At 36.7% G+C, this 14,515-nt stretch overlaps 1 protein-coding gene across 2 annotated transcripts; it reads left to right on the forward strand.

Moving 5' to 3' along the window:
* Nucleotides 1-1,941: 1,941 nt before the first annotated feature.
* LOC149005463 (Galactosyltransferase family protein) lies at nucleotides 1,942-13,346 on the forward strand. 2 transcript variants are annotated; one of them, XM_089168121.1, is made up of 8 exons: nucleotides 1,942-2,332; nucleotides 2,440-3,612; nucleotides 6,080-6,312; nucleotides 7,221-7,511; nucleotides 11,431-11,559; nucleotides 11,709-11,882; nucleotides 11,981-12,088; nucleotides 12,217-13,346. In XM_089168121.1, exons 2-8 carry the CDS (start codon nucleotides 2,709-2,711, stop codon nucleotides 12,421-12,423), a joined length of 2,046 nt encoding a protein of 681 aa, XP_089024247.1. In that variant the 5' UTR covers nucleotides 1,942-2,332; nucleotides 2,440-2,708; the 3' UTR covers nucleotides 12,424-13,346. The 2 variants fall into 2 exon arrangements, with proteins under 2 accessions (XP_089024247.1, XP_089024246.1); XM_089168120.1 differs by having other exon boundaries at nucleotides 1,942-3,612.
* The last annotated feature ends 1,169 nt before the right edge of the window (nucleotides 13,347-14,515 follow it).

Below are 14,515 nucleotides of genomic sequence, written 5' to 3' on the forward strand. Positions count from 1 at the left end.
ACCAATTCACTATTGTTGTGTGTTTTGTCGAGATAGCGAGGAATCAACATGGCATCTATTTGTTGCTTGTCACTGGATCCAACAGATATGGGCAGCAGAGCCACTAGGCGCAGATTGGAAAATCAAACTTCAATAACCAACTGAGTTTATGCCTTTTCTTATTTTTTTTATTCTGGTTTGGATAAACCAATGTTATGACCAAATATGTTGATCACTTGCTATGTTATTTGGTTGCTTTTTTCGCTAAAAGGGTCATTTGTATTAAAAAGCGAAAAGAAAAATAACAAGCATACTATCAAAGTATCATCCCTCAAACCCGTAACATCAGTTGCCCCCAAATACACCCAACCTCACTGGATCCAACTCACATAATCATAGATAATGAATCAAAATCTGAAACGAGAGAGACCAACAGCCTCTAAATCAAGTTCTCTCCTTATCAATACTATCCAGGGTATATTAACATCAGTTTGCTCTAACCTTCTTATTTGGTTGCTATGCAATGAGGTTGTATACTTCAAGAAAGAATTAGACCCCTTTTGTATTATGAAATTTATCAATTAATGGTCAAGCGACATGCAACTTACTCCACCTAGAATAAGTTGCATGGTGGAGAATAATCCGCCCCTCTTTGCTAATCTGGAATGTGTATGTAGTGCTCTGCAAAATTTCTGGCAAAGTAATGAGGTACACTAATGTGTTCAAGACTAGTCCAAACAAGTAGAAAAACCAAAGTAGATGGGCTTGGCGGCTACTTTTGAAGGACATTTTTTGAATCATCAAATATGGAAGATTTGATGAGAGTGAAGCAAAGCGGTACTACAAGGCATGGTAGATGGCCTTCAAAAGGTCAAGGAGACCCCACATCACGGTTACTCATGTTTGGTACAATGAAGACTAACTCATCCTTGTGCCAAAGCATACTACATGGTCAATAGAGTTAATCCCTACACTTATCAATTTCTCGGGATGCATAGAGGACGCAAAACTAGAAATGTTTAAGGAAAATTACTAGTCGAGTGGTTTCAAAATCTAGCATCGCAGGCCAAAGGTGAACACCATGAGGCCTCGAAAGAGGTGTTTCTAGACTCTCTTTGCCCCTTGCTCTTAAATAGATATATATTTATTTATAAAATAAAATAAGAAAAAAAATAAAAAAAAGAAAGAAATAAAGAAAGAAAGGGAAGAAGAAGAAGAGTTCATCTCACTTCACCATGTGAAATTAAGAAAACCATTTCTCCATTTCCAAGCCAAGGTGACCCATGATTACCAAAAAAGAAAAGCCATGGTGACCCATAAGAAGAAGACGAAAAGAAATTTAGAGTCACTTTGATTTTACCTCACCATTTGAAATTAACTCCATTTTCAAGCCAAGGTGACCCATGATTACCAAAAAAAAGAAAGGGAAAATTACTTGATAGCTAGTTTTAAGTTTTCATTTATAAAAATAATCACTCAATTTTTTACTTAACAAAAGTAATCCATTTGGACATTTTTACCCTTAAAATTATTTTTCAATATGGGGGTAAAAATGTAAAAGAACAAAAAAATTAGTGACCTCCTTTTGAACAAAATTGAGATTTTTCATTTTTAATATGGTTAGTTTTAGAGGTTAAAAATGTCAAAGGAATGAAAATTCACTATTTTGACTAGGTTTTTAAATTCAAACTTAATTTTAACTAATTTTAGTAAGTAAATGTTGAGTGGTTATTTTTGTAAAGAAAAACCTAATAGTAATTAATCAAATAATTTTCCCAAAAGGAAAAGCCTAGGTGACCGTAAGTCATTTTCAAGTAAAACTAAACATAATTTACCCCCAAAAAAAAAAGTAATTTAAACACAAACGACCGTGTTAATACGGTAACGGTAACTGGTCATTCACGTAAAAATGAATGCCAACAGGGTTCAAATTTCAAATATTAAAACCATTTTAAAGAAATTTTTTCCTTCTTTTCCGGTCAGTTGGAACGGCATAAAGAGGGGAAGAACCGAAGAAGATGAGAAAATCGATATTTAGGAATTATCTTTTCCTCAGATGAAGCAATATGAAAGTTATTTGATACCTCTAAAGTCTAAATCTAAATTACGAAATTTTTCTTGGCGTTTATTTCGCATTTTTATGTAATTAAATTTCTTCTTTGAGCCTTGTTCACTAGGGTTAGGTTCGATTTAGTTTCTGTTTTGAGCTGTAACTGTTTTGCGTTGGTTGAGGGTGTTCGAATGGCCCCCATGTGAGATCTAATGGGTTTTCTCTGGAATTCTCATTTTGGAATGTCTTTTGTGTCTTTGCCTCTTTCGCATTGAGGATCTCTGTTGTATCTGCGAGGAGCTGGTAAGTTGGTGTCCACATTTTTTTTTTTTTGGTAAATAGTTGGTGCCACATTGATGAATCGGTGATTGTTGACTCTTTTTCTCTTCTTCGGTTGCTCTGGTCGGCAGTTTCGTTTAGCATTATAGCTTTTTACTGAGAAACTTCGCTGTTTAGCAACTGTAAGTGCTTGCCATCAACATGGGATCTATATGGTTTTCGATTTGGTTGTCCAATCGGTGGGAGACTTTGTTCTGATGGTTGCGTTGTTCTTAAAATGAACAATCGGGTTTCTTCCCTGTGGGTTGTGTTCAAGTTAGATTTATGAGTTGCAAATGTCAGTTTGGAAGGATTATCAAGAGGCATTGGGGATACCTGTGACCGGCTATTGGTTCTAAGGATGAGAAGAGCCAAAAGCGATCCTGCTGGTGGGAGGAGGCTTAAGTTGTCCCATTTTTTGCTGGGTGTTGCGGGATTTTACTTGGTTTTTATAGCCTTCAAGTTCCCTTTGTTGTTAGAGATTGCTTCTGTGTTCGGTGAGGATGACACTTTTACTGGTATGGATGGATCCGCAGTGGATGAGCAAGATGGAGATAATAGCAAATCCTTATCTGGTTCAGTTTACAAGGATACTTTTCACCGGAAGTTGGAAGATGATGAATATCAGAAGGCACCACAAATGCTTTGGAAGGAGCGATTCCCTGATGAGACTGACAATTCTCCACCTGTCAAGCCACTTCAGCGCCGCTATGGTCAATTAACAGGTTATACTTTGAGGCAAAGGATTAAGACAAAGGGTCTGTCTCCTCTGGAGAAAATGGCTGAGGAGGCATGGACTCTTGGCGAGAAAGCATGGGCAGAAGTACAGAAGATGAATCCTGAAGAAGCAAATCCGAGTTCTGTACTTGAGGGGCAACCTGAGTCATGTCCTTCATCTGTATCTGTGAATGGAGAAGAACTTGAGAAGGGGGACAATATCATGTTTCTTCCTTGTGGTCTTGCTGCAGGTTCTTCTATAACATTGGTGGGTACACCCCATGGTCCTCATCAGGAGTATGTACCTCAGCTAGCAAAATTTAAACGTGGAGATACTATGGTATGGGTTTCGCAATTTATGGTTGAGCTGCAAGGTCTCAAGGCTGTTGATGGGGAGGATCCTCCAAAGATTCTGCATTTGAATCCGCGGTTGAAAGGAGACTGGAGTCAATGGCCTGTCATTGAACACAATACATGTTACAGGATGCAGTGGGGTAAAGCTCAAAGGTGTAGTGGTTTACCATTAGGCAATGATGATGATATGTTGGGTAAGTACTTATCTTGCCTTTTCAGTTTAAATTTTACCCTGCATATGTTTGGTAGCTGTATAATATAATCAATGAACTCATCAAGATTATATAGTTTCCGTAAGAATCCAATTACAAGGCAGTAATGTATATTTATAAAGGCACTAATTATCCTCTGGATTGGGGTATTTGGAGGCACTATATGGAATTATTTCTAGGATCCTGTGTCCAGGCTTAGGATTTTCACACGCATTACTGGATCAGGATATTTTAATAGACTATTCACTCCATGACCTGAAATAGAAGAAATAGATCGAAAAGATGATGATACTATCTGTGGTGGTCATTAGCTTTTGTTTGATTGCCTATGTGGAACATTGTCCATGCCCTGTGCACTAGGTTTCCTCAGGGTTTGGCAATGAATGTAGCCAGCAGAGTCCATAAATGGTTCTTTTGGGTGCAACAAATGGGTAACAAGAGGATGACAGAGGATTAGTTTATCTTTTTATTTAAAGATCCAACTTATATGTTATTTTATCTTGTGCTTACTATGGCTAACTGATGCAGCATGTGGAAATTTGTATTCATTATGTGAGTAAAATCTAAATAAGCGATGACATACTCAGTTTTAAGTATTTTATTTTATTGAAATGAGGAACGACAGTGTTAAATAACACATTCAGATTGATATCTGATCTGCTAAGAGATGCATTTAAGGATTTGGTAGACTGCTTTGAAATTCACAAACTGTTTGTTTCTCTCACTTGGGGTGTAGCTAGTGCATAGGCTCTCACTAATTTGGGGTTTGGGGAGGATCCTAATGTGCCTCGCCTTACCCTGCTTTCGCTGATGCTATTCCAGACACCCATGAAATGTGTAGCCTTACATTTTGTCAGTTTGTTTCATTTGACCATTCAGTTGTCAATTGATCATATTTTGATCCAGAACTTCAAGGAAACCATAATTAAGCTTATAAATTTATTGAAATCTTTAGATTGTAAAAAACACACTCAAAATGGTAGTTATGTTTTGGACTTTTGGTTTCTAATGTATGCCATACCTGGCTGTGTGCTGTATACTTTCTCTAATATGCCTATTGTAAACTTAATTTACTACCGGGACACACAAATTCAGCTAAACAACTGAAATATGCTTTAGAAATGATCTTTTCATTTCAGCGTCCTAAATTCCTTGTTTCACCAATGAATATAGGTGAGTTAACAGAAATTATATGGTTGGTTGTGGTCATTCTGCTTCTGCTTTCCTACTGTCAAAAATTAGGTAGTTGTGGAAAACTGAGTTTGGTTGAAAGTGTTCTAATAAGCATTGAGGTTTGTGATACTTAAAATGAAAAATAGCAGAACTGAAATGCCCAAATTTCTGTGATACTTTGCATGCCTAGTGAATTGATCTACTTGTCATTTCAACTCATATTGAAACCAGAATAATTTGTGAATCGTCCATTTCGACTAAAATCCTAATTATGGTTATGGAAAGAACACCCGTGATGCTAGACAGGGTATGCCCTGTACGTTGAGCAGACCCGCATAGAGTTTCAGATGTTTGCAAAATTGAAATGGAGATGTTAATGGGGTCCTTGTTGAATGTGGTTTGGTTGTACCTAGAGTGTCATAAGGTGATTAAAAGACATAAATTCTCAAGGTTAAGTTTAGTGAATGGTGTAATTGGTGAGGGTTTTCCAAAATTGGTAATACTAGAAAGTATTCAAGCATAGGCTGCTTATTATGGCCCTTAAAATTTAGGGTCAAATGTAGCAGGCACAACAGAAGAACATTTTTCTCTCAGGCTCCCAGCTTTGAACTAAATTGGTTTGCAGCAATTGGCTCATTTTGCTTCAACATCATTCACTTTCCCATCCCAGGCCCACCGTAAATTCATCCTATTCAAGCAAATGCCACTTTGATCTATTACTTCATACATTAGCATCTATGGTTCCACTATTTTCTATGTTAGTCTTAGTATTTAATGTATTTGCATGACTGAGTGTGCAATAGTTAATTAGTTATTTAAACATCTGTGTTGCCAAAAAGTGGAATATGTAACGGAAAGCATGCATACCATTTAAAAATATTGGGAAGCATGTTTTGGCAAATTCTTTCTAGGTAATAGATAAATCGTCAATGGAAATGATTGTTTTTTCTCTTCTTTGTTGAACATGAATCAAGAAATAAATTATTTCTTTGATTTGGATCATAATGGAGTTGAATTATGATTCAGTTTTGTCTTTAGGGGTCTTCTGCCAATCTATTCGGTTGCCATTTTGTCATGTTTGTAATGTTTATATTTGGTACAACACCATCCCATGCTGACTCCCCAGTTGATTAATGCGTAGTATAAAAACTTGCTAGACATGTGGTATTATTAAAGGGCATCAAAGTTTTGCCCAATTGACAACCATAATCTTCATCTCCAAGGTGCTATATTTTGATGAGTTTCACCCATATTTCTGGTGCTTACTATTGGACAGTTGATGGATTTTGGAGATGTGAGAGATGGATGAGGAGTGACATTGTTGATACAAAGGAGTCCAAGACATCCTCTTGGTTCAAACGATTTATAGGGCGTAAACAAAAGCCGGAGGTTACCTGGCCTTTTCCTTTTACTGAGGGTAGAATGTTTATCATGACTATCCGAGCTGGCGTGGATGGATATCACATACATGTTGGTGGTCGACATGTGTCTTCATTCCCTTATCGAACGGTATGTAATTATGTTGTCTAGAAATAATTTGTGCCTACATTTGGTAGCCAATAAAAGAAAACAAAATACAACTGTCAAAAAGAAGAAAAAAAATGAAATTTGAGGAGAGAGATTGACATATAAGTCATTGCATCATTATTTTTTCTGATTCTTTCTATTTCTTCTTTTATTTTCTTGGCTGCCAAACATATTCTTTATGATGATGTTAAGATCAAAAGATGGGAATTAACTGTTCCTATTTTAGTCCACTTGAGTGTCACCTTGGCAGTTGTGAAGGTTTTCTGACAGTTTATTGATCATGCAGTCTAATATACGCCTTGGACAGAGCTCAAATTGTCTAAAATTTTCGGGCCTTTCTAATTCTATATTGTGGGAAAATGTGGATGATGTTCAAGAAAAATCTCAAAAAACAATCGTGATCAATTGTGATGAATATTAGCCTAGATCTATCCCATGGATGTGCTCCTCCATGTCACATTCAAGGGGCATGCCTCTCTTCTGTTGGTTTTCCAGATTCCCATTTAATGAATGTGACCTGCCTTCTCCTACTTTCTATGCCACTGGTTTCTTGGATATGTTTTAGCCAATGGAAAATAATAGGTATTGCTGGTTTTGAAGTTTTGATGTTTATGTTCTTAGTAAGCTTTCCCTACTTATTCACCCCCCCCCCTCAACACAGACCAAAAAAAACCTCAAAATAAAAAAATAAGAATAAAAAAGAGAGAAGAAGACAAATAAAAAATGATGATGACAAAGAAAGAAGGAAACAAGAATCTTTCCTTACTTCTAGATTGAGCTTGAAAATCCTGTTCTTCATCTTCTTCTTCCCCCCCCCCCCCCCTTTCTCGGTTTTCCTTTTTGTTCAAGTACAAATCCTGTTCTGCTGATCAGTCATTCCATTTCTTCAGGGATTTACTCTTGAAGATGCAACAGGACTAGCAATTAAAGGTGATGTGGAAGTGCATTCTGTGTTTGCAACTTCTCTTCCTACCTCTCATCCAAGTTTCTCCATCCAGCGAGTGTTGGATATGTCAGAAAAGTGGAAGGCTCATCCTTTGCCCAAAATTCCAGTGCAGCTCTTTATTGGAATTCTTTCTGCTTCAAATCACTTTGCAGAGCGCATGGCAGTCAGAAAAACCTGGATGCAATCATCTGAAATAAAGTCTGGAAATGTAGTGGCTCGTTTCTTCGTGGCACTGGTAAGCCTTTATGTGCTATGAGTGATTTGTAGTTTTTGTCGGTTTGTCCTATGTTTTTTAATCAAAGTATATTCGATGTATTGGATATATGGGTAATGTAACCTCACAAACAGGATCTAAAGAGCATGGTCAAAATTTTTGGAGTCAATAAATAGAAAAATAAGTCAACCTTCTCTGATGAAGCTTAAAAGTCTAGGAATCAATTATTCAAAATGATTATCAATAGGAAAATTTTCTCTCCCCTGTCCTTACTTTTTATTTACTCTTACTCCCCTCTCAAAAGTTTCACCTCTGATTCATGATGTGAACATGAAGACCCCCCAGGTGAAACCGCAAGTGGGGCCCCAAGGATGGCTCCAAGAAGCCACCCTAAGTGGCCGAACCCTTTTGAGGGGTTATTTGGGCATTTTAGCCCTTATTTTTTTTTAGAATTCGTTGAGTGCACTTTGGTAATTTGAGTTAGGTTTGGTTTTGTTTAAGAGTCCTATTTGATTTAAAGATGTTGCTTGAGTCCTAAGTGATCTAATTACTTAATTAGCATGTGCTTTTAAAGATAACTTAAAGTGTGCTAGTAAGATTCCAACCATTTGGTTGTGGTCATGTAATAATTGATTCTTTTTTAACTGTAGTAGTCTAGAGTTGGGATCCTTATCTTTTAGGGATTCCCAACCTCAAATCAGAGTATTTTATTTTCAGGCTATGAATTACCTATTCTTGCATTTTAATTTTCAGATTGGATTGAATAAAAATTGTGTGTTGTTGCCAAGGTGTGGCAGGTTTCTTTGAGGGCCTTGCAATTGTCTAAGATTTCATTTTTTTTAAACTTTAGCGTTCAGTTTTGCAACTACAAGAAGTAATTTCAAGTCATCAAGCCTTCTACTAGCAGTCATCATTCAATCCCTGCAGTCACAAGTAAGTACAGCAGCCTCCCCACCCTTTGCCCTTCCCTGTGCAACCCTAGAGTACCGTCCCATCACCAGCGTAGCCTCCCAGCCTCCACACCCCACCCCCCTGTTAGACCTAGAAAACTACCCCAACCCCATCACAAGTAATCCCCCACTGTCCCCCTTTAGTTTCAGTCAAGCCCTAGCCCTCCCCTAGCAACCGTAGCCATTCCCCTTCATCCCCTTATTCCCTGCGATACAGCACAACCCTCCCCCACCTGCAGATGCCAAACCCCTGCCCCATTAGACCTGTTTTCCCCTCCCCTTGGGTCACACCTAACTCTAGGGTGTAATCCTAGAGTATTTCCCCAAACCACTTAGTTTTCTTGACTTAGAAAAATCCTGCACTTTATCTTCTTCCTCGAGAAGTTTTGCAGATTTTTTAAATTTCAAGAAACCCAATTTTGTTAACACCTTTGCCTTTCATTCACTGAATTTAGATTCTGAACTGCAGAACAGTAGCACCATTGGCTCTGAACTGCAGAACAACAAGCCCTTTCCCTTCCCGAACCCTAGCTAAACCCTTTAAAACCCTAAAACCTGAATCCTGCAGATACCCAGAACCATGTTTATACTGTGACTGGATTTGAAGTTTGAAAACACCCTCTGAAATCCTAGAATCTTCATCATTATTTGCTGGAGTTTCTTGGGCAGACCCTAAATCTAGAGAAGTTGCTGAAATACCCCTAACCTAGACCTGGTTTACATCAATTCTCCCTAAAAAAATGGACTCTTAGCTCTCCTTCTCCCTTGATATTTTAAGATAACCAAATTACCCTCTATTTTTGTCTCTTTAGTCGATTAAAGCAATTCCTTTCTTTTGTGATTTTTTTCTCTCTTTATTTTTTCCCTTTTTCTCTAAGAATCCATCATATGTGACTAGGTGTGTTTTATTTTTCCATTCTTTCCTTTCACCTCTTTTGTAAAATATTTTTATTTTTAATTTTTAATTTTATTTATATTTATATTTTCATTTTCATTTTTCCTTTGATGGATTTTTATACAAGTGGGAGAAGTTAAAAAAAAAAAGTCTAATCATGTTAGTAAATTTTTCTTCGTTCCCCAAAAAACTGTTTAATAGATTCTGATAAGAAATGGAGGAAGAAAAAAATACATCTGATCACATTCAATGGATTCCTATAAAAAGCAAGGAAAAAATAAAAAAAAAATAAAAATTCTATAAAAGAGGAAGAAAGAAAAAATAAAAAAATAAAAGAAATACATCTAGGAATGTATTCCTACAGGGAGAAGGAAGAAAGTAAATTAATGAAAAACAGTTTAAAAATCAATGCAACTGATTAAAGGGATAAAAACAAATTGTAGTTTTGCCTTTTAAAGTATTAGGGGAGGAGAGGTAAAAGTTCACATTTTTGGGGGAACTAAACGAGAAACATTCAAGAGGGGAGTAAAGTAAATAGAAAGTACAGGGGAGAGAGAGAAATTTTCCGTTATAAATGCCCTTTTTTATTGATGAAAATAAAATATTAGATGGCCTGAGAGTAATTTTTGGATATAATTTGTAAATATGAATTAATTAAAGTGAGTAGGTTGGATGTACCCAAATATTAGGTTGAATCTTTCTCTTGAATATTTTCACTAATCCCCCAAATTTACCCTTAGGTTAAATTTAATTGGACGATCAAAATTCTGGAATCCCAAATTTACAGGTTTAAAAGTAATTTTCAAGTGGCAAAAAAAATAAAATATAGAGATTGGGAAGCCTCCTAACCTGGGTTGAGCGGAGCTCTATTGATGGTCTTGATTCTCCAAAGTTTGGGTGAAATCAGATACAAGGATTGAGCTCAATAATTAAATCATTATATGCCGAAACTGATTATAAAACAATGTCTGCAGATATGATTAAGTGAACCTGTAATAGACTTGCCTAATGGTGGGGATATAATATTGAATGAATGATAACTTAAAGCCTCTGTTTGAGAGAATAGGGAATAGACTTCAGACCCAGCAAGCTTTGGTGATGGACAGAACTAAAGCAGTATATTTTTAGTGGCAGAAGAGCAGATAAGAGAATTAAGAGGAAGAATAACTTACTGCAGTTCAAAGTTTTCCAACCCAACTGCATTTTGCAGCTCCCATGCCAAAGTTAATTCTATCTTATTTCATTAATCAATTGCTATAGAGCCTTACAGAGTATTTATAGATGCATACCCAAAAAAAGAAGAAGAGTATTTATTGATTAAAAAAAAAACTGCTATTCTGACAAAGAAAATTCAAATCACTCTCTTCTAGGATCAGGTGTACACACTCAGTAGTAGGACTTAGCAAAAGTTGGCTGATGAAGTAAATCCACGAACCTCGTCCACTTTGTGCCTAGGTACATTTTGGCCTGGCCGCCCAAGTGATGCTGTAGCCTGAATAGAACTGAGGGCCAAGTGTAGGATTTTTAATCTGAACCTGCTCAATTTTGGGATTTTTTTGGGGTTTCAAAGGAGGAATTGAGGCTTTAGTGTTTATAGCATTCAGATGGGGCTGAAACCTAGGTTGAGTGCAAGGGGACTGTGGTTGTCAAGTCAAATGCCTAGGCATACTGAATCTTTTTTGGGTCAAGGCAACCTGGTATCACCTTCTCGCCTAGGCGACGCCTTGTTGCTTTGCTTGGTGTTGCCTTGGTTTTCGTTGGCCTTTGTTGCCTCGCTTTATCGCTTAGACAACCTTGGCTCTGGGAAGGTTTCAATCCAAAGTTGAACCAATTCTGGTGAAGGAATTAAAATTCTTAGATTTTAGGGAGGTTGAGAGAATTTAGGGACGGCTGGTCCATGGGTTTTCTGGGGGATTCTGAGGTGGGGGCACATGCGCGCACCCTGGGGAGGGTGCTAATATCCTCCAATATAAATGGATTCAGGTTGAAAAATGAATTTCAAATCCATCTTTGCCTATACTTTTCAATTTTGCATGCTTCTTGTTTATGTTAACAAATTGATAGAAGTACTTTGTTCCTAATCATTTGCATGTAGAATCCAAGGAAGGAGGTGAATGCATTGTTGAGGAATGAAGCAGCTTATTTTGGTGATATCGTGATCTTGCCATTTTTGGATCGTTATGAACTCGTCGTTTATAAAACCATTTCCATCTGTGAGTATGGGGTGAGTTAAAAGTTACATATACTTATCCTTTACCACGCCTCTTTCAGAATTGAATGTCTTCTGATGATGATGATGATTATTTAATGCATTTCTAGTTTATTTGGCCCATTTTATGTTTTTCATATTTGTCCAAACCTGTCATTCTCTAGGTTTGGAACTTGACTGCTGCATACATCATGAAATGTGATGATGACACCTTTGTTAGGGTGGACACTGTTTTAAAAGAAATTAAGGGTCTCTCTCCCAAAAAGTCCCTTTATATGGGCAACCTGAACCTCTTGCATAGGCCTCTCAGAAGTGGAAAATGGGCTGTTACTTTTGAGGTATGATTGTCGCTGCTTTACTGTGAGTTGAATAAGAGAGGAGTTTATACGAGGACCATATTTTCATGATTCCTTTGCTGACTCACAAATGCTTACAGGAATGGCCAGAAGCAGTATATCCTCCTTATGCCAATGGACCTGGGTATATAATTTCAAGTGATGTTGCAAGATTTATCATCTCTCAATATGCCAATCAAAGCTTAAGGGTTCGTTAAATGGGAACAGCTTTTATTCATTCTATTGGCCTTGCTTTTCATGTATTAGATCACATCGTTATGGTTGTATCATTATTGGTTAGGCCAGTTACATTGGAAGTTTTTACCATCTTTGGCAGGTGTTCAAGATGGAGGATGTCAGCATGGGATTGTGGGTAGGGCAATTCAACAGTACCAGGGCTGTCCAGTACTCCCATAACTGGAAATTTTGTCAGTATGGGTGTCTGCAGAACTACTACACTGCACATTACCAGTCACCTAGACAGATGATCTGTTTGTGGGATAAATTGTCCAGAGGGCGCGCAAACTGCTGCAACTATAGATGACAAAAGGTAACTACGATCATTGGAGGCTCCCATTACACCATTTGCCCCTTTATCTGCTTGGAAATTTTGTTGATAATTTCTGCAGATCTTTGTAACATTACACAAAAGGTTAGATCAACATCCCTATTCATCTCTATGCTTTAGAGATGTCTGTGGAAAATTTTTAACTGCCGGAGAAGAGTTGTATTTGGTCTGTCGAATCAAAGCTAAAGAATTAGTCTGCATATGAGGGCAAAATTGTAAAAGTAGTACATTGTATATTAGTTTTGAAAGAGTTCAAATTCAAAACTAGCAATTGAAGGATGATCAGAGGATACTGTCAGAAGACTCAGAGCAGCTGCTGAACTTAAATGTGGATTACACGAACACTACATAGTGATTTTTGCTGATGAAACAAGAACTATACAGACTTTGGATCTTCTGTTCCAGTGTTTTTTTAGGAAATTACTTCAATCAGTGCTTCTTATCTTTAATTAGTGGTACAGAAAGGAGCTAAGGATCTCCACAAAGCTGTATCTTTTACAAAATAGAAAATGGATTTTTTTTTGGATTGCTAAAGAGGTGGTTGCTTTAGATGTATCCCAGTTGTTGGAACTGTGATTCTACATAAAATCTCACCTGGGTGTTGGTTAGACCAGACAGAATCAACTTAGCAGGATTTCTACTGTCTCTGTAGCATCATACAAGTCCCACCACTCATGAGTTGCCCCATGGATTATTGAGAACCATGTCTTTTGATTTGTCATTTCTCGGGTTAATTTTCATTTGTGAGTCTTGAACTTTACAAGGCTCAATCAAATACAATCCTTGGAAATAAAGGTTAACTACCACAACAGGGAAGAAGGTTATCCAGATATTTCTAACTGGTCACGATCTGTACTAAGGGTGTCAAAACTTAACCTGAATCGTTAAAATCGGACCTAATCGGCCCGTTATAATTCGAACTGGCCCTAACCAAAGTTTAATGGGCTGTGTTTGGGCTGAACAACTTCAGCCTGCATTGGTTTTGGCTGGTCTGAGTCAGCACCTGTGTGGCCCGCTAGTTTAAACAGTTTGGCCCGAAACTAGTCCGAACCTGAACTAGCCCGTTAAATCTATTATAAATAAATAAAATAAAATAAATTTAAATGTAAAAGATAGGAAAACCCCCAAGTGTTCATTTGTTTACCTTAATTGTTTTGATTTGGAATATGCAAATAACAAGTCTGTCAAAGCCTTCGCAAATTGGAAGATGGGCTTAGTAAATATTTAGCAAGTGTATTATTATTTGAAAATTTTTTAATGTTGGGATAATTACTATTGGCCCCCTGTACTTTGATGTGGCATCTTTATATTTTCTCAAAAACCCCCCAAAATACCCTTATACTTATCTCTTTATTATTTACCCTTTTGTCAAGTTACAATAGTATTAAAATTTAAAAAAATAAAAAAATGAAAAAATAAAAAAATAAAAAAAATAAAAAAAATAAAAGAAAGAGAAGAAGAAGAATGAATGATTGAATAAAACTCAAATAGAAACAGAAGAGGAAGGAAAACGAATTCAACTCAAATTGGAAATTGAATATCACCTAAATTTTTTTCAAAATAAATGAAGTCTAGTGAGGGTGGGAAACCAAATTGGATTTAGATTTTGTTCATTTCTTTAATTCAAAATAAATGAAGTTTAGTGAAGGTGGGAAATCAAATCAGATTTGGATTTTGCTCATTTCTTTAATTCAAAATAGATGAAGTTTTGTGAAGGTGGGAAACCAAATCGAATTTGAATTTTGTCCATTTCATTAATTCAAAATAAATGAAGTTTAGGGTAAAATTGACATTTAATCTGGTTTTATAAATGGGGTAGCATTGTTTTTTGATTTCTTAATTTTAATGAAGGGCAAATTAGACATTACATATTCAAACTTAACGGCAACTTAACACCGTTATAAGGAAGGGGGCAACAGGTAATTTCGTAAAGAACATAATTTTATTAGTAATAAAATCAAACTACAGGGGGCAACATTAATTATCCCTTTAATGTTTTATTTTGATCCATTTTTACAGGTGACAGGAAAGGGAAGGAGAATAAGCAGAGACAACCCACTAAAATTCA

This window comes from Hakea prostrata, chromosome 9 (genome assembly GCF_041222555.1).
Source record: "Hakea prostrata isolate BN-2017 chromosome 9, UWA_Hpros_2, whole genome shotgun sequence".
NCBI classification, from domain to species: domain Eukaryota; kingdom Viridiplantae; phylum Streptophyta; class Magnoliopsida; order Proteales; family Proteaceae; genus Hakea; species Hakea prostrata.